This window comes from Brachyistius frenatus, unplaced genomic scaffold, assembly GCF_029030835.1.
Source record: "Brachyistius frenatus isolate BFR_SWC_R1_liver_20210118 unplaced genomic scaffold, ASM2903083v1 Contig_102, whole genome shotgun sequence".
Taxonomy (NCBI): Eukaryota; Metazoa; Chordata; class Actinopteri; family Embiotocidae; genus Brachyistius; species Brachyistius frenatus.
Window position 1 is genome coordinate 1,251,096 of NW_027210701.1, and position 23,487 is coordinate 1,274,582.

The 23,487-nt window shown below is 49.0% G+C and overlaps 2 protein-coding genes across 5 annotated transcripts in view; one reads left to right on the forward strand and one right to left on the reverse strand.

The window, feature by feature from the left end:
• Positions 1 to 21,825, forward strand: stxbp5b (syntaxin binding protein 5b (tomosyn)). 4 transcript variants are annotated; one of them, XM_069711678.1, is made up of 29 exons: positions 1 to 425; positions 1,249 to 1,346; positions 4,293 to 4,374; positions 4,505 to 4,605; positions 5,304 to 5,438; positions 7,355 to 7,418; positions 7,839 to 7,922; positions 8,432 to 8,555; positions 8,652 to 8,730; positions 9,239 to 9,393; positions 9,485 to 9,557; positions 10,988 to 11,135; positions 11,252 to 11,319; positions 11,409 to 11,449; positions 11,898 to 12,118; positions 12,210 to 12,385; positions 12,618 to 12,743; positions 13,092 to 13,240; positions 13,832 to 13,915; positions 15,039 to 15,101; positions 15,174 to 15,230; positions 15,314 to 15,361; positions 16,700 to 16,750; positions 17,546 to 17,785; positions 18,440 to 18,791; positions 18,886 to 19,051; positions 19,290 to 19,401; positions 19,853 to 20,073; positions 20,230 to 21,825. In XM_069711678.1, exons 1-29 carry the CDS (start codon positions 282 to 284, stop codon positions 20,269 to 20,271), a joined length of 3,504 nt encoding a protein of 1,167 aa, XP_069567779.1. In that variant the 5' UTR covers positions 1 to 281; the 3' UTR covers positions 20,272 to 21,825. The 4 variants fall into 4 exon arrangements, with proteins under 4 accessions (XP_069567779.1, XP_069567780.1, XP_069567781.1 ...); XM_069711679.1 differs by lacking the exon at positions 13,832 to 13,915 and having other exon boundaries at positions 2 to 425; XM_069711680.1 differs by lacking the exons at positions 15,174 to 15,230; positions 15,314 to 15,361; positions 16,700 to 16,750 and having other exon boundaries at positions 2 to 425.
• LOC138628588 (putative uncharacterized protein C6orf183) overlaps positions 8,773 to 23,487 on the reverse strand; it is a 70,519-nt gene continuing 55,804 nt past the window's right edge. The window contains exon 8 of the mRNA XM_069711713.1: positions 8,773 to 8,785. The gene's annotated coding sequence lies outside the window, so the exon portion shown is untranslated. The remainder of the gene's footprint in view (positions 8,786 to 23,487) is intronic.

A 23,487-nucleotide genomic window follows, 5' to 3' on the forward strand; every position in this document is an offset into this window, starting at 1 on the left:
GCTACCCGCTGAGCCCTGGCTGGGAAGCAGCTCACGGAAACGACTGATCCCGATCGAATATCGCCGGAGCTGGTCGCATAAATGGCGGATTAAGGCTACTGTCGGAGAGGGCTCGTTAAATCAATGCTTGTGACTCCGGTGCTGTTGGAGAGCGCGCGGGCTTCACCCTCCGTAACATGTGAGATGTACACAGAAGGATTTTAACGGTGCGTTATTTCGGCTAACTAGCTAGCAGCTCGCCTCGTCTGTGTTCTCGTCCGCCGCGTCGGTACCGGAGGAAAATGAAGAAGTTCAACATCAGGAAGGTGCTGGACGGCTTGACGGCGGCTTCTTCCTCCTCCTCCGCGACTGCTTCGCCCGGTGCTCCGCGGGAAAACGACGCCGTCCAGGAGACTCTCCAGTCGGAGCATTTTCAGCTGTGCAAGGTGGGTTTCCGTTAATAACCTCTGCCGTTACCGGGCTTGACAGTCAGATGACAGCAGGGTTGTTTCCGTCACCTGAACACACACACACACACACACACACACACACACACACACACACACACACACACACACACACACACACACACACACACTGGGTTTAACGTCAGGTATCCAGCAGTCAGAGCTGCGGGACATGAATCAGTCTGCTGGTTGGATCCGTGTTTGCGCTGCACTGAATTTGCGCCTCCAGCCGTTTAGGAGCTCCATTAGGACTGGAGGTTAGCTGTCTGTCTCCATTAGGACTGGAGGTTAGCTGTCTGTCTCCATCAGGACTGGAGGTTAGCTGTCTGTCTCCATCAGGACTGGAGGTTAGCTGTCTGTCTCCACCAGGACTGGAGCTCAGCTGTTTGTCTCCTCCTGCATCTGGAGGACTGTAATTTTCCTCCTGAAATGTCTGTCCCTCAGTGATCGTCCTCCTGTCCGTCTCGGATTGCTGAACCTCCCAGTAGACTGAGAATTGAACCTGTTCAGGGCCACGTGGGTGTGCAGGTATTGTGTTGGACAGCCTGAGTTGATGTCTCAGAGAACCGTCCTGCAGGCTTCGTCTCCGGCTGGTGATGGTGGTGGGAATACTGGACATGTTGGGTAGTTAATCAAGAGAAATATTCCAGCCTCCATCTGCACCGGTATTTATTCTATATCTGATTTATTTCCATAATGAGACCGGTTTTCCACATGTAGAGGATGTTTTCCTGCCCGACGGCGGCGGACATGATCGATGAGCTTACCGCAGGTCTGATATAAACTCTGCTCTGTCCTACAGACTGTGCGTCATGGCTTCCCATATCAACCGTCCTCCATGGCCTTTGACCCCGTGCAGAAAATCTTGGCCGTTGGGACTCAGACTGGAGCTCTGAGGCTGTATCCTTTGAGAAAAAGAAAAAAAAAGAGAGAAATAATGAAAGTGAAGTTTTTATGATTGAAGAAGTGATTTCATATTTTCACCCTCCGCGTGCACGCAAACACACTGGCCCAGTCCCTGGAGTCATCTTCTCAGAACGTCACATGACCGAGCTGCCTTTCAGCATTCCTCAGAGTCAGGAAACTTCACTGGGAAGAGGCTGCACGCAGCGCAGAGAAGAGGTGGAGGGTGGAAGAGGTCGGTGTGTGTGTGTGTGTGTGTGCGTGCGTGCGCAGCCTCCTCCTCCTCCTCCTGGACCACCTGCCTCATTAGTGGTGTTTCTGCAGCAGCATGAACAGCTCCTCCACCAGATGCTGAGGAACCCCCCCCTCTCTCCCACCCACTGCGCTGCCCAGTCAGAGTCAGGAAGTTACCTGGTATATTCTGTAAACAGAAGAGGAATCTCACGGCTGGAAGTCACTTTTCTCCTCCTCCTCCTCCTCCTCGTTCTCTTATCATTTTCTTCTCCTCCACTCTTTTCCTCCTTTTCCACCATTTACCATCCTATTTAAACGGCAGATAAATCAATTAAAACCTTGTAAATTTAAGGTCAATCGTATCAATTAAATCATACAGTTGAGTCTCATACAACACTGAGGACTCAAAACTGCAGGTTTCAAATGATATTGACCAGAAAGGCTGGTGGGTGTCGGTAGCTCAACTGGCAGAGCGGGTCGCCCACTAATCGCCAGGTCAGCAGGTCGAACCCCGGCTCCTCCGGTCAACGTGAGTAACTGTCAGGGCTCAAGAGCCTAAACCTCCGGTTGCTCCTAACTAACCATACGTTACAGCCCAGCCTCATCGGTGTCTGTGTGAACGGCTCAATGGATGGAAAACAGGGTAACATCGCTTTGAGACTGCTAAGGTGAAATGGCACTATAAAGGTGCAGAGTATTTAGCATATTTAAACAGCAGATAAATCCATTAGAATCTTGTGAATTTAAGATCAATTCAATCTAACTGAATAACTAATAAACTAAATAACTGGGTCCAATACGTAATTAATGACTGAAAATTACAGATTTCAGATTATTTTAACAGAGAAGGTGGTGGCTGGTGGATGTGGGTGAAAAAGTGCTCTTCTCCTCCTCCACTTCTCCCCCCCCCCCATCCTCTCCTCCTCCTCCTCCTCCTCCTCTTCTCTTCTCCTCCCCTCCTCAGTGTGTCAGGTCTTCCCCCTCCTCTGATCCCAGCTCAGGAGGGCCATCTGCTTTGTTCAGATGTCCATCAGTGGGGACTCCCGTCCTCGTCTTTAGCCAGATTACTCCCAGAGAACACACACCTCCATGTTGTCCTAACGTGTCAGTCGGACTGATGGGATTACTGCCGTCCATTTATCAGAGGACGCTGGTATCGATCCTCCTCCTCTCTGTCTCCAGAGTCTAGAGACGCTGCACGGCTCGGTGGACACAAGCCGGATGAGGTGTCCACGGGCAGTAAATGTCTGCTGGTACAAGACGTGTTTCAATCAGACAGTTACTGAGGACGGTCTCTGCTCCAGTTCTTCTGAACCTGGACTTCCTGTGTCCCTGCGCACTTAAACTGGATGATGTCATTATATATTTAAAGGAAGTCCAGGTCAGGAGACTCCTGCAGGTCAGCTGCTTGTTTGGAGGAGCTTCCTCTGCAGATGTACTGGAAAATGACCTGCAGCCTCTTCTCCTCCTCCTCCTCTTCCTCCTCCACTTCTACCGCCTTCTCTACTTCCGCTTCTTCTAACAAACTTGTAGAAAACATTGTGTGAATAACTTCCTGCTCTGTTGATCATCAGCTGAGTTCACAAGAAAACCTGCTGATGTTGAAACTCTGCGGTGAACCACGCTGGTTTACCCAACCAGGAAGTGTCTGCGTGTGTCTGCGCGTGTCTGCACGTGTCTGCGCGTATCTGCGTGTGTGTGTGATCTTACAATATTTTTCTTCTGTCTCTGATATGATGTTAAAGTTTGTGATGTTAAAGTTTATCCTCATAAGATCCTTTTTCCTGATAAGAATATAGAAATTGAAAATAAACACATGATCTGTAGGGCTGTGAATAATTTTATTATGTGATTTGAATCACATGAGCAGCAGATGATGACAGGAAGAATGACGGTGACTTTTAGTTTCATAACGACTGTCTTGAAGCTGCTGGTGAAAGTCCCACAGTGAAGCAGTACTTCCGGCCGATCCGATCACGGTGAAGAAGACTGAGAAACAGTGTCAGCAGCCTGTATTTCTGGCCGATCCGATCACAATGAATATTAAAATTGTGAAGTAGAAGGAAGTCCCGAAAGAAAAAACAGTCTCGGATAAAATCTGACACACACACACACACACACACACACACACACACACACACACACACACACACACACACACACACACACACACACACACACACACACACACACTTCATGTTATTAATGCTCAGAGAACTAATCAGCACAGAGTTCTAACTGGAGCCCGGCAGATCCATTACAGCGGTACAGATCTTTAGATCCTCTCTGGGCATGAAGCAGACTTAATGACTCTTCCTCCTCCTCCTCGTCCTCCTCCTCCACCGGGGAGACACCCCGTTCATTAATAATTCTGACTGATGTCGAACAGTACCTGCCAGGCCAAGAGCTCAAACCAGAGCCAAAGGTCAGAGGTCAACATGAGGTCAGCCGCCATACAGCCTTCGCCTGGCGCCAACTGCAAGTCTGAAAGACTGTTTGTCCTGTCCCCTGTCCACCTGATGTCCCCAGTTAAGTCTGCCCTTCAGTTTGCACACAGTGTTTTAGTTTCCACACAGTCCAGTCCTTTAGTTTTTCCACACAGTTCTTAGGTCGGTGATCCTGCATCAGATAACAATCAGCCCGATTTAAAGGGAACTTCCCCTGTTTCTACCTGATCGTCCAATTTCCTTTGACTCATCCGACTCTCAGCTTTGGCCGTGCAGGTGTGGAGTGTTACTGTCAGCATGAGAGTGGCTCTGCTGTCATCCAGCTCCAGTTCCTCATCAACGAGGTACGTTGTTATTCTTATGGAGTCACAGATTCGTGTTCTGAGCCACCACTGATGGTAGAGTGACCCACCTGCCTCCACATGAGGATTGCTGAACTCTAATACCGCCTGTATGTTCTGCACTCCCCTGCAGGGGGCGCTGGTGAGTGCCTTAGCTGATGACAGCATCCACCTGTGGAACCTGAGGCAAAAAATCCCAGCCATCCTGCACTCTCTGAAGTTCAACAGGGAGAGGTGAGGTCACATGTTCTCCTTCTAAACATCTGTCATAGCTGGCCTTCATGCTTCACTCTGTATGATCAGCATATTTAAAGATGAACTGATTACATTTTAATTTATATTTCATTCTTTACAGCTGCGCCAGTCATTGATTCATTATTAATAACTGATCAGTCTGAAAAGTGAGACCTTAAAGTGCAGTATCACTGAGGGCCACTTGGGCTGTCTCCATAGACTCCATATGTAATACCACTGAGGGCCACTAGGGGCTGTCTCCGATAGTCAGTAGTCAGTGTCGTTATGGTGTCATTAGATAAACTCCCCCCTTCTGATCAGAGTTTTGGTCCTTCTGGAAATAATTCAGTGAATATTAGGACTCAAACACAGATATGTTTGGAGGGAGAGGGGTGTGTGGGGGGGGGCACTGACATCACAGCGGGCTGCTGCTCGAGCCAATCACATGAAGCCGTCAGCACAGTTAGAAGTAGTGAGAGCAGCCGGCAGTATTTCCGCTGATCTATATTTAGTCGGGCTTCATCGGAGTGACACAGTGCTCGGCCTTTGTAATTAAATCTCAGTCGCAGGATCGCATTCGGGAGGTGATGATGATGAAGAGCCCGCCGCTGCTGCTGATGATGATGATGATGATGAAGCGCCCACTGCTGCTACTACTGATGATGATGATGATGATGATGCATCTTGATCTATTGCAGAATCACATACTGCCACCTGCCCTTCCAGAGCAAATGGCTGTACATCGGCACAGAACGAGGAAACATCCACATCGTCAACGTGGAGTCCTTCACCCTCTCAGGCTACGTCATCATGTGGAACAAAGCCATCGAACTGTGAGTCCACGCTTCATTCACCGCATGTCTGCTCAGAATGTGAAGGCCTGAGTGTGTGCGTGTTGCAGCTCTGAGCGGTGTGCAGGCGGTGTACGGAGGTGGTGATTCGGGCCGAGCCAGGACCTTGCTGCTCAGACTTCTGGAGGTGTTTGCTGCCTAATTTGACAGAACCGATAGGAAGGGGCTCAGGCTCGGTGACCCGCCCGACTCCTCCTGTGTCATGTGAACACCCGCTGCAGGGATCACAGGCATCTTCACATGGCTGCCCGCAGATAGAAGGGGGGGCACTGTTGGGTGGGGGAGCATTCGGCCGAGTGGCAGGGACACAGTAAAAAGAAAATGATAAGAGGAGGAGGATTATTTAATTTCAGTTTTACTCCTGAGAATAAAGTTGAAATTAGATTTCCAGAATAAAAATCAATTCAAGATTAAAGTCAAATGTTTTAGAATAAATGAAACTACTTGTGTGGATGAACTTTAGAATCAGTCTCATTCGTGCAGACTGAAACAGCTGGAAGTGGGCAGATGTGAGGGTTTCCGTGGTTACAGATTGACCAATACAGAGAGGATATGTTGTAACACAAAGCCACAATCAGACAACAGATGAAAGTGTTTGATCCTGAAGTTGTGGAGCTCAGAGACAGAAGTTCAAACACACTTCATCTGATTCTCGACATTGACACTTTATTCTCAAAATGCAAAATAAAAACAAAATCTTCCTCCTCTTAATATTTTTTTTTAAAAGTGGCCATGATACTTCGTCATAGAAATCAGATCCAGAAAATTTACATTAGCGCGAGGAATATTTTTTAAGTTCCTCCCACTGGTGAACTAAAACTGTCAGACCTTGAGTGTCGAGTGTTAAATTTCTGGCGGCTGAAAGCGTTAAATCAGCGTTTTCTCAGAGAAAAGTCGGATGCAGAATTGTCTCTTCAGTCCTGTGAAACTTGATATTCAGACACGTCTCGGTTTATCAGATCTCTGGTAGACAAGTCTTTCCGTCTCTCTGCCTGTCTGTGGATTCACCTCCTGCTGTGAACACAATCAGTGTCCTATTGATCAGATTTACACACCTGAGAGTCCAAACCGCAGTATGAACCACAGCTTTAGTACATTATAAACATTTGATCCTCTTAGTTCTGCTTTCATATTCTAATTTTGAACTTTCCATAACAAACCTGCATCCTGAGCACCTTTTCTGCTTTAATGGAGAACATTGAATGAACAGACTCATTTCATTGCCTCTACATTCTTATTATTCTTATTATGGCATTACTACCAGGATGTTGTGACTGTTGTTTAATGGGTGACGACCGCCTGCCTCAACTTCCTGTAACCAAAAGTCCAAACCAGAACAACTGAACCGTGTTCTCGGGTTCCTTCCACATCTGCTGCTTTGGTCCGGTGTAAAAGCATTCTGAGCGTCGCCGTGGAAACCGTACCCAGTTACCTCAGTTTAAACTCGCTGCCCGCGTGAAGCAGAGTCTTAACTGATTCTCTTTCATAAACGTTTATCGTCTGATGAGTTCATCTTCTCCGCCTGCATCGACTCATCAGCAGCGCTGACATCATTAGCTGCCGGAGCCGGACCTCTCTCGCAGGCAGCGACGCTTTCTCCACTTCCTGCATGCCCTCCACGCTCTGTTGCCACGGTGATCCCGTCTCCAGACCCTCATGTGACCCTGCCCTCCTTCCCTCCCTCCCTCTTTCCTAACTTCCCTCCCTCCCTCCTTCCTTCTGTCCCACTGGTGCACTGAAGCACTTTTTCTTTCGTGTCATCTCATCCTGTTTCTTCGAACGCAGATTCTTAATTTTTCTGATCTCTGAACAACCACACAGAATATTTTAGACATTAACCCAGATATTCTTCATCTGTCTTGACTCTCTCTCTCTCTCTCTCTCTCTCGCTCTCTTAGGTCCACCAAGACACACCCGGGGCCCGTAGTGCACATCAGTGACAACCCCATGGATGAGGGCAAGGTAACAACACTCCACCACTATAAACCACCTGACTGACGCGTTGGGGTCCTCGATGAGTCGATGAGTTCTGCAGCCGCTGCGAAGAACCGGCTAATTAAAACGTGACTCTAGAATCAAAGAGAGAAGCTTCCCTCGGAGACGGATCGCGTCCAGATGTTACAGGATGAGGAGGAGGCGGAACACGTGTCCGGCCGAACGTTAGAAAGCCTCGTGTTTTAGTTCCAGACGTCGTGCTTAGGACGTCCAAAATGAGCTGCTTCTTCCTCCGAGTGATGTCGGAACCACTCGTAGCGTCACGTAGTTGTTTCAGTTCGGGGATGAGGAAAGGACGAAGCCGCGTGGCGCTGTCGGAGGCGATCCGTCCTCCGAGCAGCGCTGACACGCTGCGGTCTCGTTAACCGACTGTTTCTCTGCTTTCAGCTTCTGATCGGCTTCGAGTGCGGCGTCGTGGTGCTGTGGGACCTGAAGTGCAAAAAAGCCGACTACCGCTACACCTACGACGAGGTGAGGCGCCGTCCGCTGAGGGGACGGGGTGGTTCACGGGGTTTTCTCTCTGCTGCTCTCAGTAATCTGTCAGTTCCATCGGATCAGTGAAAGATTCGATGTTGGTGGGTCAAAGGTCGCTTTCGGCTTACATCGACCCGGGCTAGTAGATGCTATACTTTAGGAAAGCGTGGAGGAGCATGGATCGCTTTGGCTGAGCAATGAACTGTTTAGATTTGGGAAGTCAAAGGTCACTGTGACTCGACTTGCATCGTTTCCTTCTCTTTTGTAAGCGCCTTGAGAGGACCGTCTTTGAATTTGGCTAACATCTTCACTTGGACGCGAGGATGATGTGGGTGGATTTTGGTAGTCAAAGGTCCTTATCTGCCCCTTCGATTCTTGTGAGCGTGATATCGCAGGAATGCTTTTAATCTCTTCAGATTTGACACGAATATTCACCTGGACTCCCAACAAAAATAAAAATAAAGAGTTGTTGAGGAACAGCTAATGATGCTCTGTGTGTCTCTCAGGCCATCCACTCCGTTGCCTGGCACCACGAGGGCAAACAGTTCATCTGCAGCCACTCCGACGGCACGCTGACCACGTGGAACGTACGAGCCCCGGCCAAGGCGGCGCAGATCATCACGCCACACGGTAGGAGCCGTCACAGGCGTGTTACACGGATCAGACTGACGACAGATGGATGTGTGTGAGTTCACCAGGCGTCCTGTGCTCCTCTGCCTCTGACAGGAAAGCAGCCGAAGGATGGAAAAAAGCCAGAACCATGCAAGCCTATCCTGAAAGTGGAGTACAAAACAACGAGGGCGGGGTGAGTGTGATGAGGCTCCGCCCATCCTGTGTCTCTACTGCCGTGGGTCCACATCCTGCTCTGATGAGGCCTTTCCTGTTATTCTGCACGTGTCCAGCAGGCCCTGCTGCAGCTTCATGCCAAGGGGTTCTGTTTATGTCGGATCTTTGAGTCAATTATGTTTCATTATGTTCGTTAACCGAAGGTGAAACTTTCTCATGAAGCTGGTGTGATTGTGCTCTGCCATGTGTTTGAGGACAGGACGATTATATCTGTCGTCATGATTAAAAGTAGCTCGTCCATCACAGATGCTCCTGAAACACTGAAACAGGGACAGAAACCCTCCAGAGGGACCTCAGCAGGAACACTTTTATCTTTAATCCCAGTGTTATTGAACGGGCTGTTAAACTGTGTGTGTGTGTGTGTGTGTGTGTGTGTGTGTGTGTGTGTGTGTGTGTGTGTGTGTGTGTGTGTGTGTGTGTGTGTGTGTGTGTGTGTGTGTGTGTGTGTGTGTGTGTGTTGGACTCAGGGACCCCTTCATGGTCCTGTCCGGAGGTCTGTCCTACGACAACGTGGGGAGGAGAGCCTGTCTGACCGTCATGCACGGGAAGAGCACTGCCGTCCTGGAGATGGACTATCCCATCGTGGACTTCCTCACTCTGTGCGAGACTCCGTATCCCAACGGTGAGCAGCGACTTTCCTTCAGTCGGTCGTTCACTCAGTCAGAATCTGGGAAGAGCTCAGCCGATCGATTCACGGCGTTTCTGTGTCCCAGACTTCCAGGAGCCGTACGCCGTGGTGGTCCTGCTGGAGAAGGATTTAGTGGTAATCGACCTCGGACAGATCGGGTGAGTCGGAACGAACTCTCCAGCCGTCAGACACTAATTTATGTCGGTTTATTAACGCCTTTTATGACTACCGTAATTTCCGGACTATAAGCTGCTACTTTTTTTCCCACGCTTTGAACCTCGCGGCTTAAACAATGACGCGGCTAATTTATGGATTTTTCCCGCTTTCACAAGCTTCATGCCGCCAAAAAACTGAGCAAAAAAACATTCTGTGACGGCGCTCAGTTTTTTGGCGGCACGAAGCTTTCATTAGACCAATGAAATTGCCGAACGGATTAAGGTGAAACAATGTAACTTTTTAGTTTACTGTTTAGATTAAATCGAGCGCGCTCAAACTTCCCATCATTCTGATTACGGTAGTCATTTTGTCACCCTCATCATGGCAAAGACACGAAGAAATGCATATGATGCAGCTTTCAAGTTGAAGGCGATTAGATCTGGCTGAAAAGGAAATAGAGCTGACTCAACACACAGAGAGCAGACGGCCGAGGTGTTTCTACTGTGCAGATCTGACTGAAAGCCAAAACAATCGCCACCGCAATGAAGTTTGAGGATTTTAGAGGTGGACCATCGTGGTGTCTCAGATTTATGAGACTTAAAGGCCTGTCCATCAGGGTACGGACGAGTCTGTGTCAGCAGCTCCCTCTCGACTACGAGGAAAAAGTTTCAAACTTCCACAAATTCACTGATGTAAATATAGCGGAGCATTCCATTGGCCTGCACGACATCATAAATATGGATGAGGTTCCTCTGACGTTTGACCTGCCTCTCACTCGGACTGTCAAAAGGAAAGGCGAATCATCCGTCACGCTGAAATTTTTATTTTTGTTACAAGCCGTGTTTCGTTAAAGTCTGTGTAAAGTTAATTTGTTTCAATGTACCGGTAGGCACCTGCGGCTTATAGACATGTGCGGCTTATTTATGTTCAAATTAATTATTTTTTAAAAATTTAGTGGGTGCGGCTTATATTCAGGTGCGCTCAATAGTCCAGAAATTACGGTAATACACTCGAAAACATCTCGGTTTTTATGTTTTTAAGTCTCAAATGCACCAATTTCAGATCTGGAGTCGCCGTCTCCAGGACATTTTGTCCTCCTGCTTTCAGGCCTGAATGCCTCCCAAACACACATGTAGGCTCCACAGACAGCTGCAGTAGTTGTGTTGGCTGACGGGTATCGCGTCGGAACAAAAGTCTCCACCTTGGTGGTACTCTGACAGCAGCAGGAGGTGGAAGCACACCCGACTCGACGACTCGGACGTGAACAGTGTTTTTACTTTAGGAGCGGATGAAGCCGACTTTATATTCTCTTTCCGACCTTATTAAACCATTTCGATGGGAAGAAACTCATCGTGGAGCTCCTGGCTGATTCACTTTCCCACCTTTAAAGTCGTCGGCTGTCTTCTCTAACCGTGACCCTCGGCCCCGGCAGGTACCCGATCTTCGAGAGCTCGTACCCTCTGACGGTCCACGAGTCTCCGGTCACCTGCTGCGAGTATTTTGCCGACTGCCCCGCTGAACTCATTCCCGCACTTTACTCTGTTGGCAGCCGGCAAAAGAGGCAAGGTTACAGCAAGAAGGTGAGTCGCTCCTCTTCCTCACGCCGGTGGTAGAATCTGCCGCATCTTTATTTATTTATTTATGAATGAATAAATAAAGCACCAGACACTTCATAATGCAGTGTTCGTGTTTCCAGGAGTGGCCCATCAGTGGAGGGAACTGGGGTCAAGGAACACAGAGTTACCCAGAGATCATAATCACAGGGTCAGCAATAAATTCATGTCAATAATCACGTGTCATTTACTTTTATACTCTTCTTTTAATATTTAATCTTCTTTTTTTTTTTTTTTCAGGCATGCTGATGGCTCCATCAAGTTCTGGGACGCTTCCGCACGTGAGTACTTTTCTAGTTTTCCTCCTGTTGACGGTTGAATATTGTTTTGGTTTTTAAATTTATAGTGTGGAAGAGAAATGTGATTATTTAACATCCTGAACTAGTGATGTCACTCGAGCATCTTTACACACTTTCAGTTCAGGCAGGAAACGGAAAAAGTAGTTTAGTTTATGTCTGAATCATTTCAATAATATGACAGAGTATAAAGGTCACATTCAGGAAAAAAAAATAGAGGAAGATTAAAGTTGAAATTATATTTTATATTGAACTTTTAAGAATCAATCAAGTTACTTTCTTTGTGCGTGTGATTCTACGAGGTGTCTCGTGTAGATTCTATTCTGTACTTCAGAATCGGTTTTAGTACCAAGAAACTTTCAGTTTAATTTGATTTGACCCAGTTTGTCTTCCGGAGGACTGACTCCTCCCACTGATCCATCTCGTCTCCCAGTGATGCTCCAGGTTCTGTACAAGCTGAAGACGGCCAAGGTGTTCGAGAGGGCTCGCGGCAAGGATGAGAAGCCCAACACGGACATCGTGGACGAGGACCCGTTCGCCATCCAGACGCTGTCCTGGTGCCCCGAGAGCCGGATGCTGTGTGTGGCCGGGGTGTCGGCCCACGTCATCATCTACAGGTTCAGCAAACAGGAAGTCACCACTGAGGAGGTTCCGGTAGGGACGCCGACACGTCCACAAGCATCGGGGCTTTTAAATCTGGAGCCAGCTGCCGTCTCCGTGAACCAGTCCGTCTCTGTGTCCTCAGCTGCTGGAGGTCCGGATGCAGTGTGAGCTGAGCGACGTGGACTCCCCCGACCCAGGAGGGGAGCAGACCCCCACCCTGCCACCGTCCTCCAGCCCTCAGGAGAGCGAGCCCCCCCCTCAGCCCTCCGCAGGCAGCAACTCCTCCGACGGACCCCGAGACAACATCCCGTGTCTACAGTAGGGACACTCGCGTCTTCTTCTTGTTGTTCCGGGTTTAAAAGATGTCTGACTGTAAAAAGGTGGAAGCAGAGTAACAGTAATCGGTGGGCTGAGATCTCCTTCCTGTGTAAACATCAGCATTGTGTGTGTGTGTGTGTGTGTGTGTGTGTGTGTGTGTGTGTGTGTGTGTGTGTGTGTGTGTGTGTGTGTGTGTGTGTGTGTGTGTGTGTGTGTGTGTGTCTCTCTGCAGGGTGCGGAGCTCCCCGCTGAAGCAGTCTCCGGGCTACCAGGTGGAGCTGGTGGTGCAGCTGGTGTGGGTGAGCGGGGAGCCGCCTCAGCAGATCAGCACCCTGGCGATCAACTCCTCCTATGGCCTGTGAGTCTCCATTATCCCCCACCTGTCTCTGTCTCCGTGGTGATGTCTCTCCATCATCCCCCACCTGTCTCTGTTTCCGTGGTGATGTGTCTCTATCATCCCCCACCTGTCTCTGTCTCCGTGGTGATGTGTTTCTATCATCCCCCACCTGTCTCTGTCTCTGTGGTGATGTCTCTCCATCATCCCCCAACAGTCTCTGTCTCCGTGGTGATGTCTCTCCATCATCCCCCCACCTGTCTCTGTGGCGATATCTCTGTCTGTCTGTCCAATGGTTGACGGAAATAAGAAACCTTTAGAATCAGTTCGGAGGTAAACCTGAGTGTGTCTCCTGTCCCTGTCATTCCTCAGCGTGGTGTTCGGGAACAGTAACGGTCTGGCCGTGGTGGACTACCTCCAGAAGTTGTTGCTGCTCAACATGGGCACGTCAGAGCTGTGCAGTCCGTCGGATGCCCAGAAGCAGCTGCGCTCGCCACGGAAAGCCCGCCAGCCGTCCGGAGGTGAGCTGCATGCCTGTCTCATGTCTCTGATGTCTGTCTCCGAGTCCTGCACTCGCCGCCTGTCTCCATGAACCTCTGACACGCGGAACCGGCTCGGTTCAGGCTGCAGCCTCCTCTTCCTCAGGGAGGCTGACACTTGACAGCCGCCCTGACTCCGCCCCCTGCAGTAGCTGCTCTCCCTCAACAGGGGGCATCGCTGACAGAGTCTTCATCTGTTCAGTTGGACGGTGGAGCGTGTTGGTGATCTGTACGGTCACAGAATCATCTTCTGGTTCCCGTTGAAGCTTCTCTCTTCCCGTCACGTCTTTTATCGTGCTCTTCTCTCTCTCTTCCCGTCACGTCTCTCCTCCTGTCAGTCGCGGCTCGTCTTCGTTCTTCTCAGTCTCCGCAGCCTGCTGCTGTGTTCACGACTCTTTTATCCGACACCAAGAGCAGCTTTTAATTCGTGCACCCTGCAGGAGTACTATGTGATAAACCTCACGGAGCAGCGAGCCGCTGAGACTCCTGAGGATGCTGTCTTCTCTTGTTGTATCTGATTTCTGTCCTTTTTTTTCTGTCCCACTGTCCGTCTCTCTCTGTGACCCGGTAAAGACATTCCACCTGTGGCGTCTTGCATGTCCAGACTTTCTAGCTTGTATTCAGAGTCTATGAAAAAACTGCGCTCATCTCACCTCAGTAAGTCCTGCTATGTCACTCCCCCCCCCCCCGTCTGTCCTCCTTCACCTCGGTGTCTTTGTCCTCCTCCACCTCAGAGAGATCCCCTCCTGGTTCTGATACCGCGACCCGATTCTCCAGAACTCCCCTCTGAAACCTCGGTGGTGAGGAGGGAGGACGGTTGGAGGGCTCGTTAACAGAACCAGGTGGTGCGTCTGTAAACCTGCTACCTGTGTTGCACCTGTAGGAGTGACCGGCTGTGTGAGCTTCCATTAGATGCATCGCTGTCCTTTGTTCTAACGACTGACCCTTCGTCGCTGCACGAGGGAGGATCAGTGAGTTCAGAGGCTGTGAACGATGTGCAGCGGCGTGACATGCACGGAGGAGGAGGAAGGTAGAAAACGAATGAGGAAGTGGTAGAAATCATCATCATCATCATCACCTGAGTTCCACACGTTAACGTGAATATTTGTGACTTCACCGTTGGACCTGAAACTGGAGCAGAGAAACATCAGTTTTCTTTGACGGTGGCGGGGTTGTGTCACCGTGGATTTGTCCTCCAGGGTCAGACTGTCAACACCGAGTTCTACTGGATTGTTAGCATTGTTACCTGGTCGCTAACTTGAGTTTAGCTGTTTTTTAGTGAAATTAGCTCTTTGTTAGCTAGGTGTCAGAGTTCTACTGGGACCTTCTGAGGCGTCTGAGGTTAAAACATTCGCTGTGAACCACCTGAACTGTGGCGCCATGGCAACGGGCTTCTCCAACACAACAACACGCCACTCACAGTGCACAGTTGAAAACAGGCGAGTCTCTCACCCTCAACAACACAATCGTAGCTCCCCCTCACACACGCGGATTTGGCTCCCTGCTGCTTCTTTCATACTCGGATGTTTCTCACGTGTGAAACTCAGGAAGTGATTTTAATCAAGTGATGCACACACAAGTGATGTTTATTCCCAACGGTTACATCTCCTCTGAGCTCCGTGCACGTCACGATGCCGCGCTCCGTTTGCGTGCAACAGAAGTCTCTGAAATTTTGATCCCCCCCTCGTATTTCCGCCTGTTGTTCTGTAGCTTCAGTACCAACTGCTTGACTGCAGGACTGTTCTTCTGATATTAATTTGTCTTTCTGTGGCTCCCGCAGCACTCTGTGAGTCCAACGACGGCTCCAACACCTCAGAGGACCGCTGCAAATCTCCCACTTCAGGTGAGCCTCCCTTTGCTCTTTTATATAAGTGTCACTTTATTTTGAAATCCACCTTTTTGGAACTGCTGCTAGAATCTACCTCACCCTGCAACTCGGACGACGAACGAAAGCCCAAGTTCATGGAGAAGGGTACTGCAGCTTTCAGAGCATGTACTTAAAGATGGATTCTATTTCTAAAATGTCTGATTTGTGTTTCTGAACCTCATTTCCAGTGAAGTTCAAAAGCCGACGTTTTTCCCGGACGGTTGCCAGTGACTTTGGTACTGTATGTTGGTCGCTCTGTGAATGACGGCAGTCTAACCACTCCGTGCTTTGATCCTGCAGCAGTCTGTGCATCTCAATTAACGGGTTCTGCAGCTGATTCACAAATCAACCCAGATTCTTCCGCAGATGCATGTCAGTGACGGCGTTTCACTTCCAGGCCTCAGATTTTCTATGCAGATTTATTTTGTAATCAGCTGTGGATGGAGTTTCTTTTTTCATTTGTTCTGATTCACAGCATAGAAAATCTGCCTGCTGGCTCTGACAGCTCTAACGTCTCCCAGCTGAATGAAGTCAAGTCTTCCTCGTTGATTGTCGCTCTGTGTTTCTTGTTCCAGGCGCTAACTGTTTGGCTGTCGACTTTTTTTTTTTTTTTTTTTTTTCCTTTCTTCTTTCCTCTCTCCTCCTACTCTCTCTGCATAATTACGCTCTCTGAATTGTAATCAACTCGTTCCTGCTTTGTTTGACACGACAGGCCCTGTGCTCGTCTGTGGTGCCTCGTTTCTCTGACGCTGGTCAGAAAGTGGAGACGGCAACTTTTGAGGATTTGTGATTTGGAAAGACAACAAAGTTAGAAGAAAAAAAATCTCCCTTAAATCAACACGAGGGCTCGGCACTGATACTTTTACGGTACCGACTGACATATGGCATTCAAAAAATTGTTTTAATGAATACCTAACTTTGTTTAATGGAAATAATCATGTACAAAGCCCGGAATGTTTAGTGCAGTACCACTGAGGGCAACCAGGGGCTCCAATAGACTCCCATTGAAAAAGCGTCAGTAAATGTTTGATTGACAGGCCCGGGGTGCAGCCAGGTTTTTAAAACAAGTGGGAGGCGCATAGTGTCAGATCCACCCCTGACTCCTCGCAATCTCATCCAAATATGGTGACTTCTGGCTCCAAAATGACAAGATGGTGACGCCTTAAATGTCAAACTGGAGGTGATGTCACAGTTGGCTGAGGCGTTTAGGGGACATTTGTAAATTGCAGTATCCACAGAAACCAACCTGCTCACACTCTCCCCCTCAAAACTGCATGAAAACTGAACATATAAACTACAATGTGTAATTTTCTATTAAAAAAAGTACTGAACTGGTGTCGACATCCAGCCCCGAACAATGCCGAGTCTCACTGCACACAGGAAGTACAGAATATAAAGTAGGTGCTGTGCGTGTGCGTCCTCAACAGTTGTCCTCCGGTTCCTGTCACCTCCTCATCCTCCCTGATATGCTCAGTAGTAAAAACTCTTCCCGAATCCTCTGCCGTGATTTGATTTTGTTCTTTTTGCAGTCGTCTTTCTTTTCTCATAAAACAGGGTGTTTGTTTCTGTTGCAGCCAAGATGTCTCGGAAAATTAGCTCGTCTGTTGAGCAAAAGGCGGAGCAGGGTAAGAACCAGCAGTGACCTAAAGTTTCCTCCCAGGTGTTCCTCTGTCCTGTGCATCTCCTTGCTCTGTGTTGTAGCTGTGATAGAAGCGCGCTGCCTGATGCTAGCGTGCAGTGTTCAGACCATGCCTCTCTGTTTGCACCGGCAGCGGAGGACCAGCCCCAGCGCAGGCACTCCCTCACGTATAAGAAGCACTTCTGTTGTATGCCCAAAGGCCAGATGGCAGCCCTGAGGGGCCAGACGAGGGTTGTCTATAGAACTCAGTCAGAATCCAACTGCTGTGAGTGGACCAACACGATCTGAAGTGGGATAACTGGTACTAACCCCGACTGCTGGGGCTTTTATTCTGAAAAACTAACCCACCTCACGATGACTGTTTCCTTCCCTCTGAGGACTCTGGACGGTGTTACAATCCTGCTTCTCTTGTTTCCAGCTGGTACATCTGTTCATTAAAGAGGGTTTCAGCCGTCGTCACGGCAACGAGACGGAAAGGAGAGTCACAGGATTTCCACCTGCATTTTTCACACTGTGGGTGTTAAAGTTAAAGTCAGAAAACAGATTGGAAACCATTCAAAGAAGCATCTCGGTGTGAAAAATCTCTGCTCTGCATCAGACAGCGGGTTATTGGTTGCCATGGAGATCCTGGATATGATAGAGGGTGTCCTCTGCTGACCTGAGCGTCCTGTTTGCTTGTAGATCTGCTGGCCCGCTGACCTCCTTCCCCTCCTCCCTCTTTCCCCTCCTCCCTCCATCACCTCCTTCACCTCCTCTCTCCTCTCTCCCTGTTCGGCAACAGATGGCAAGGACAACTCGTTCACCCGCTCCCGCAGCTCCAGCGTCACCAGCATCGACCGAGAGTCCCGCGAGGCCATCTCCTCCTTCCTCTTCTGCGAGAGTTTCCCCCGGAAGGCCGACACGCTGTTGAGCCCCTGTCTGCTGGTGGGGACCACACAGGGCTCTGTGATGACGGTGGCCCTCAGCCTGCCGCCCGGCGGGGACCAGAGGCTGCAGCAGCCCATCGGTATCGCCTCCTGTGGTAAGAAGCTGAACTGCAGGAGGGTGGATTCATTCACCAGTGAGGAGCTGAGGGTGGAGGATTGTGTGTGTGTGTGTGTGTGTGTGTGTGTGTGTGTGTGTGTGTGTGTGTGTGTGTGTGTGTGTGTGTGTGTGTGTGTGTGTGTGTGTGTGTGTGTGGACAAGTTCAGGTCGACATTCTTGACTACTACATAGTCACACGTGTGGTTGATTGACAGCAGAGTGGGCAGAGCCTGCAGATGGTCGACATGACGACTGTCATGAGGTTCAGGTGCAGCACACAAGCTGCATCATTGTGTTCTTCAGAAGGCTGGAAGGACCCACCAAATACTGTAGCAGCACCGAAGTCTTCCACATTGAAACCCACTTAAATCCCACGTTAAATGTTAATGTCAGATATTAACTGACAGTTTGAAGAGGATCAAACCAGGATTTTATTTCGCTTTTAAAAAGTGAAAGTTGTGAATATGAAAAAAAAATATTAAATTCATCATGAAGGAGGTTTCCTTTATTCTCTGTGCAAATATGTTAAATGACCAGCACCCTGCTGCTGGACCGTAAGTTGGATTAAAACCTTCATATGATGATGACGATGATGATTATGAAGATCTTTGATGAAGATGACCTGTCATGACCTGTCATACTCGTCTCTCAGGAACTCTGGTCCAGCTGAAAGGAGGCATCCTGACGATGGCCCTGCTGGACGCCGCGGGGACTCTGCTGCCCCCCTCCTACGAGCCGTGGTACGACCCGAACGCCTCTGACGAGGAGAAGGTCCGGAGGCGCCGGCCCGCCTCGCCCCCGTCTTCCCAGGAGGGCCAGGACTGTCAGTTCGCCGTGCTGTGCTCGGAGAAGCAGGCCAAGGTGGTGGCCATGCCGTCCCAGACATGCCTGCACAAACACAACATCACGGAGACGTCCTTTGTGCTGCGGGTCGATGTCGTGCTGATGGGCGGGGCCAACTGCATCGCCTGCTTCTGCGCCAACGGCCACATCATGACCCTGAGGTATCGCCCACTGCCGTCTGACGGAGATTCAGGTGAGCAGGTGCAGCTCTGACCTCTGACTTCTGACCTCTCGTCTCTGCGTGTATGATCTCAGCTTACCGAGCCTGCGTCCCCTGCTGGACGTGAACTACCTGCCGCTGACCGACATGCGGATAGCCAGAACCTTCTGCTTCTCAAACCTGGGTCAGGCTCTGTACCTCACCTCCCCCGCCGAGATCCAGAGGATCACCTACAGCCAGGAGACCTGCGACAACCTGCAGGTCAGACACAACCGGTCCATCACTGGGGGGAAGCGGGTGTTCGGGTTCGGAACTCCTGTAGAGGAGGGACTCCACATGTAGGTCAGGAGGAAACAGAGTGGTGTGTTCAGGTAGAAATGAAATGAGCAACAGAGGACGCAGGGGAAGGAACACTGCTGCGGTTATTAGTGTATTTTAACACGTGATGCTTCGTGGCTCGGTGTTCAGACAGACTGTACTGAAATGTTGTCGTCCTCAGGAGATGCTCAGTGAGTTGTTCACCCCCGTGGAGACGCCGGAGGCTCCAAACAGAGGATTCTTCAAAGGCCTGTTCGGAGGAGGAGCGCAGTCTCTGGACAGAGAAGACCTCTGTGAGTACACAACACCACTCAGTACTTCTACACACACACATATCTATAATAATGGGATGGGGTGGTTATCCCAGCTCACTTTGGGCGAAGGCAGGGTACACCCTGGACAGGTCGCCAGTCCTTCACAGGGCCACATAGAGACAGACGGAAACAAAGACCATTCACGCCTAAGGGCAATTTGTAGAATCACCAATTAACTTGAGGTGCATGTTTTTGGAAGGTGGGAGGAAGCCAGAGTACCAGGAGAGAACCCACGCAGGCACAGGGAGAACATGCAAACTCAACACAGAAAGGCCCAGGCCCTGATTTGAACCCAGAACCTTTTTGCTGCGAGGCCACGATGCTAACCACTACACCACCGTACCGTTCCGCCCCCCCTGGAAGGACTGTATATTTTATATTGTGTTTTTGTATTTGACCCTCTGTTCTTCTGGACGTGTCTCCTCTCTAGTTGGAGAGACGGGCGCCGGTAAGGCCTCCCGCAGCCTGGCGCAGCACATCCCCGGCCCCGGCGGCATGGAGGGCATGAAGGGCGCGGCGTCCGGCGTGGTGGGCGAGCTGGCCCGCGCCCGGATAGCTCTGGACGAGAGAGGACAGAAGCTGGGCGAGCTGGATGAGAGGACGGCGGCCATGATGGCCAGCGCGGACTCCTTCTCCAAACACGCCCACGACGTACGTTAACGCACTTGTTTAATGACCTGAAGAGTGTTTTCACTCTTCGTCCCTAACTCTCCTCTCCTCTCCTCTCCTCTCCTCTCCTCTCCTCTCCTCTCCTCTCCTCTCCTCTCCTCTCCTCTCCTCTCCTCTCCTCTCCTCTCTCCTCCTTAGATGATGCTGAAGTACAAAGATAAGAAGTGGTACCAGCTCTGATGGAATCGCCGGACTCTTTCATCAAGCACACCGGGTCTCTGCAGAGCCGCCGGCCGCTCCTCTCCTCCTCTTCCTCCTCCTCCTCCTCCTCTCTGTTTCTCTCCACGGAGGTGGGGAGTTCTGCTCCACAGAGTCACGCTTCTCCCTCCGCACAACATCATCTCTGCATCTCAGCTACCGGAGGACGGCTGCAGAGGAGACCCCGGCCGGCCGACGAGCAGGGACAGAAAGGGAGGAGGAGGAGCCGCCATCGCCGCCACGCACGCGTCTCATCTATCGACCTGTCGACACACCCGCCTGTTCGTTCTCACAGAGGAGAGACAACGCGTCTCCGTCCTTTACGGTGTCTGACTTGAACGAGGAGAAAAGTCTGATGAAGACCTCGGTGGAGGTGTCTGTCTGTCTGTATGTCTTTCTTCAAGCACTTGGAACAGTAAAAACAAACGGACAGCCAGACGATGATGATGATGAAGATGAAGAATCAGTTGCCTCTCACCAAATAAGGGCTGGTAGTTTACTAGTTCTTCACTGACCTTTTACAGCGTGAGAACGAGCAGTTTTATTTTTAATGGAGTTACTTATTAGAGGAGGAGGAGGAGGAAGACGAAGAGTTTGTTTGTGTGTCGGCATTAGGTTTTATTTTGAAACGGTTTACCCCCTGATGAAGAGTTTACACTGATCAAGCTGAAACACTGGAAACACTCCCCTCCCTCCCCCAAAGGTGTCATGTTCTTCTTCGGGGGTCGTATTTAAAGTCACTTATATTCTCGTTTAAAAAAACAACAACAAAAAAACAAGCATTAATGTACATTTAGTTTCCGTTTTTTTTTTTTTTTTTTTCTGCTACGGATCTCTCGACACGCAACCGCCTGGGTTTTGTTTTCGTCATCCTGTCGTAGCTGGAGTTGATTTTTCGTCCCGTTCCTCCGTGTGTAGAGAAAAAAAAAATGCATGCGTCTCTCACAGCACAGTGGAAGTGATGATGCTGTGTGTGTGCGTGTGTGAAAGATTGTGTGAGAGATTGTGTGCGTGTTCGTAGCTGCCAGTAGAAATGACCGCTCGGTCGTCTCTCTCAACCGTCCACTGAAAATCGTTCTCTTCTGCCTTTGCCTCATGATGCATATATGCTAACCTCTACCTATGTGTGTATCTGTGTGTTTGTGAACATACATACATATTCAGGAATATGTGTATGGGCGCCACTGTTTATAAATCTGCATAGATACAGTGGATTACAATAGGTCTTTTGAGGTTTTTGTTTTTGCTTGACAGTGTTTTCAGTGTGATTAATAGACTCCTATTGTAATTAGACTTTTATTTTCCAGGATATGCTGCTATGTGCGTCGCTGTAGGAGCATCATCTGTCGGTCTTTTACTTTGAAAAAGAGAGACGAGACTTTGTCGGTCCAGATTGCTGCCAAATGTTGTAAATAGCGGGACGGCTGGACACAAATCTGACAGTGCGGGTTCAGGCAACGTGACATACTGTAACGCCCGCGGCCATCTTCTTTTCCGACACCAAAGAGTTGTTTCGTTTCAGAGTCGTCTTGATTTTTTTTTTTTTTTTTTTTGGTTCCCACGTGGCCGAGCGATGGACGGCGCTCTCACGTCCAGAAGTGTGCTAGAAAGTCGACGGGTGTCAAGCTTCACTCCGGTCCCGAGCTGCTGCACACGCGCGCAGAGAAGGAGTTTCATTCCAGACCGAGATATCCGCCAGAGAAGCGCACGAAAGAGGAAGTTAAAGTGGGAGATGTCTTTCACGGATATGCATCGGTTTGGAATGAAACCTTCCTTCTTCCCCAGCTGCTATAAACCTCGGTCGTATCCTCCTGAGATAAACCCATGTGGACAAGCAGCTTTGTGGGTTTTGTACTATTTTTTTTAAATTATTTTTTTTTAAATAATTTGTGTTCGTTTGATTTCTATTCTCTCGTGTCCCATTTTTTTTCTTCTTTTTCAAAGGACCAAAACAGAACCTATGCTTATCTTAAATGTCATCCGCCAACTCTACTGATTGCTTCACTCTCAGATTTGTTTTCCACGTCAGGTTAATGATTCTGATATATTTATATATTTGAAAACAAATATATGTATACTTTTAATTTCATTGATCTATTAAAAATGAATACCTTTAATGTAATTTATTTGGGGATAGAATTAACTCACATTAATGTTGTGTATCACCATCCAGACATGACCGTAAACATTCTCTGGTATATATTGATCATCTCAGAATTAAGCTTCGCTCCTGCGGGAGGGCCGCCGAGTCCTTCTGCAACTTGTGGCCTCGACTTTAAAGTGCTTCAGTTTGCAACATATATGTCCTAAATGGTCTCTTCTTGCACATTGAAGGATGCATGATATTAAGTGTTTACGGACTTGAAACAACCATGTATTATCCCTCTTAGAGATTGTCTCTTTCTGGCATTTGTATTAACCACCATGTTGAACAAAGCTCATTTCATTCGTCAGCCATGTCACGCGTGAGAGACGGTGTTTATTTCATGGTTCATGTCGCTGTTGGCTTTCCCCGCGCTGTGGAAACACAGTGAACATGGCGCGAGGCTCCCAGCGGGGTGCGGGAGAGCGCTCGAGGGTTTCGCCGTCGCCATACTTCCATCCATCTGTCTTCTGGGATGAATATCTGTGGAGTTGCAGTATTTTCTCATAGTAGGCAATTTTTGTACAGTTTTATTAAAATAAATTTCACATGGATGTCTGACTTAATCTGCTGCCACAAACGGTTTAGACTGTAGATACAGTATATATAGATATTATTGTGCAATGGAAAATAAATGTAAAACCAATCATAAGCAGGTGTTGTCTCGTCTTTTCTGTTTGCACACTGACTTCAGTATGAAATCCTTTTTTTTTTTCTTCTCGTTTCTCATCCAATCAGCTATTTCTTTAATATAAATGTTTATTGCGGAAGACAGCTAAAACTCAAAAGTACAGATTTCAAATTATTTTTAACATACAGGGTGGTGGTTGTGGCTCAGGTAGTAGAGCATGTTGCTCACTAATCAGAAGGTCAGCGGTTCAGTCCGCAGCTACCTGTCCAGCTCCTCCTGTCCACATGTCTAAGTGTCTGTGCCCAAGACACTGAACCCCAAGATGATCCCGATGCAGCTTGGCCTCATTAGTGTGTGAATGGATGGAGAACAGTGTAAAAGCACTTTGAGCCTTGCTAAGGTGAAAAGGTAAAGAGTGCAGACC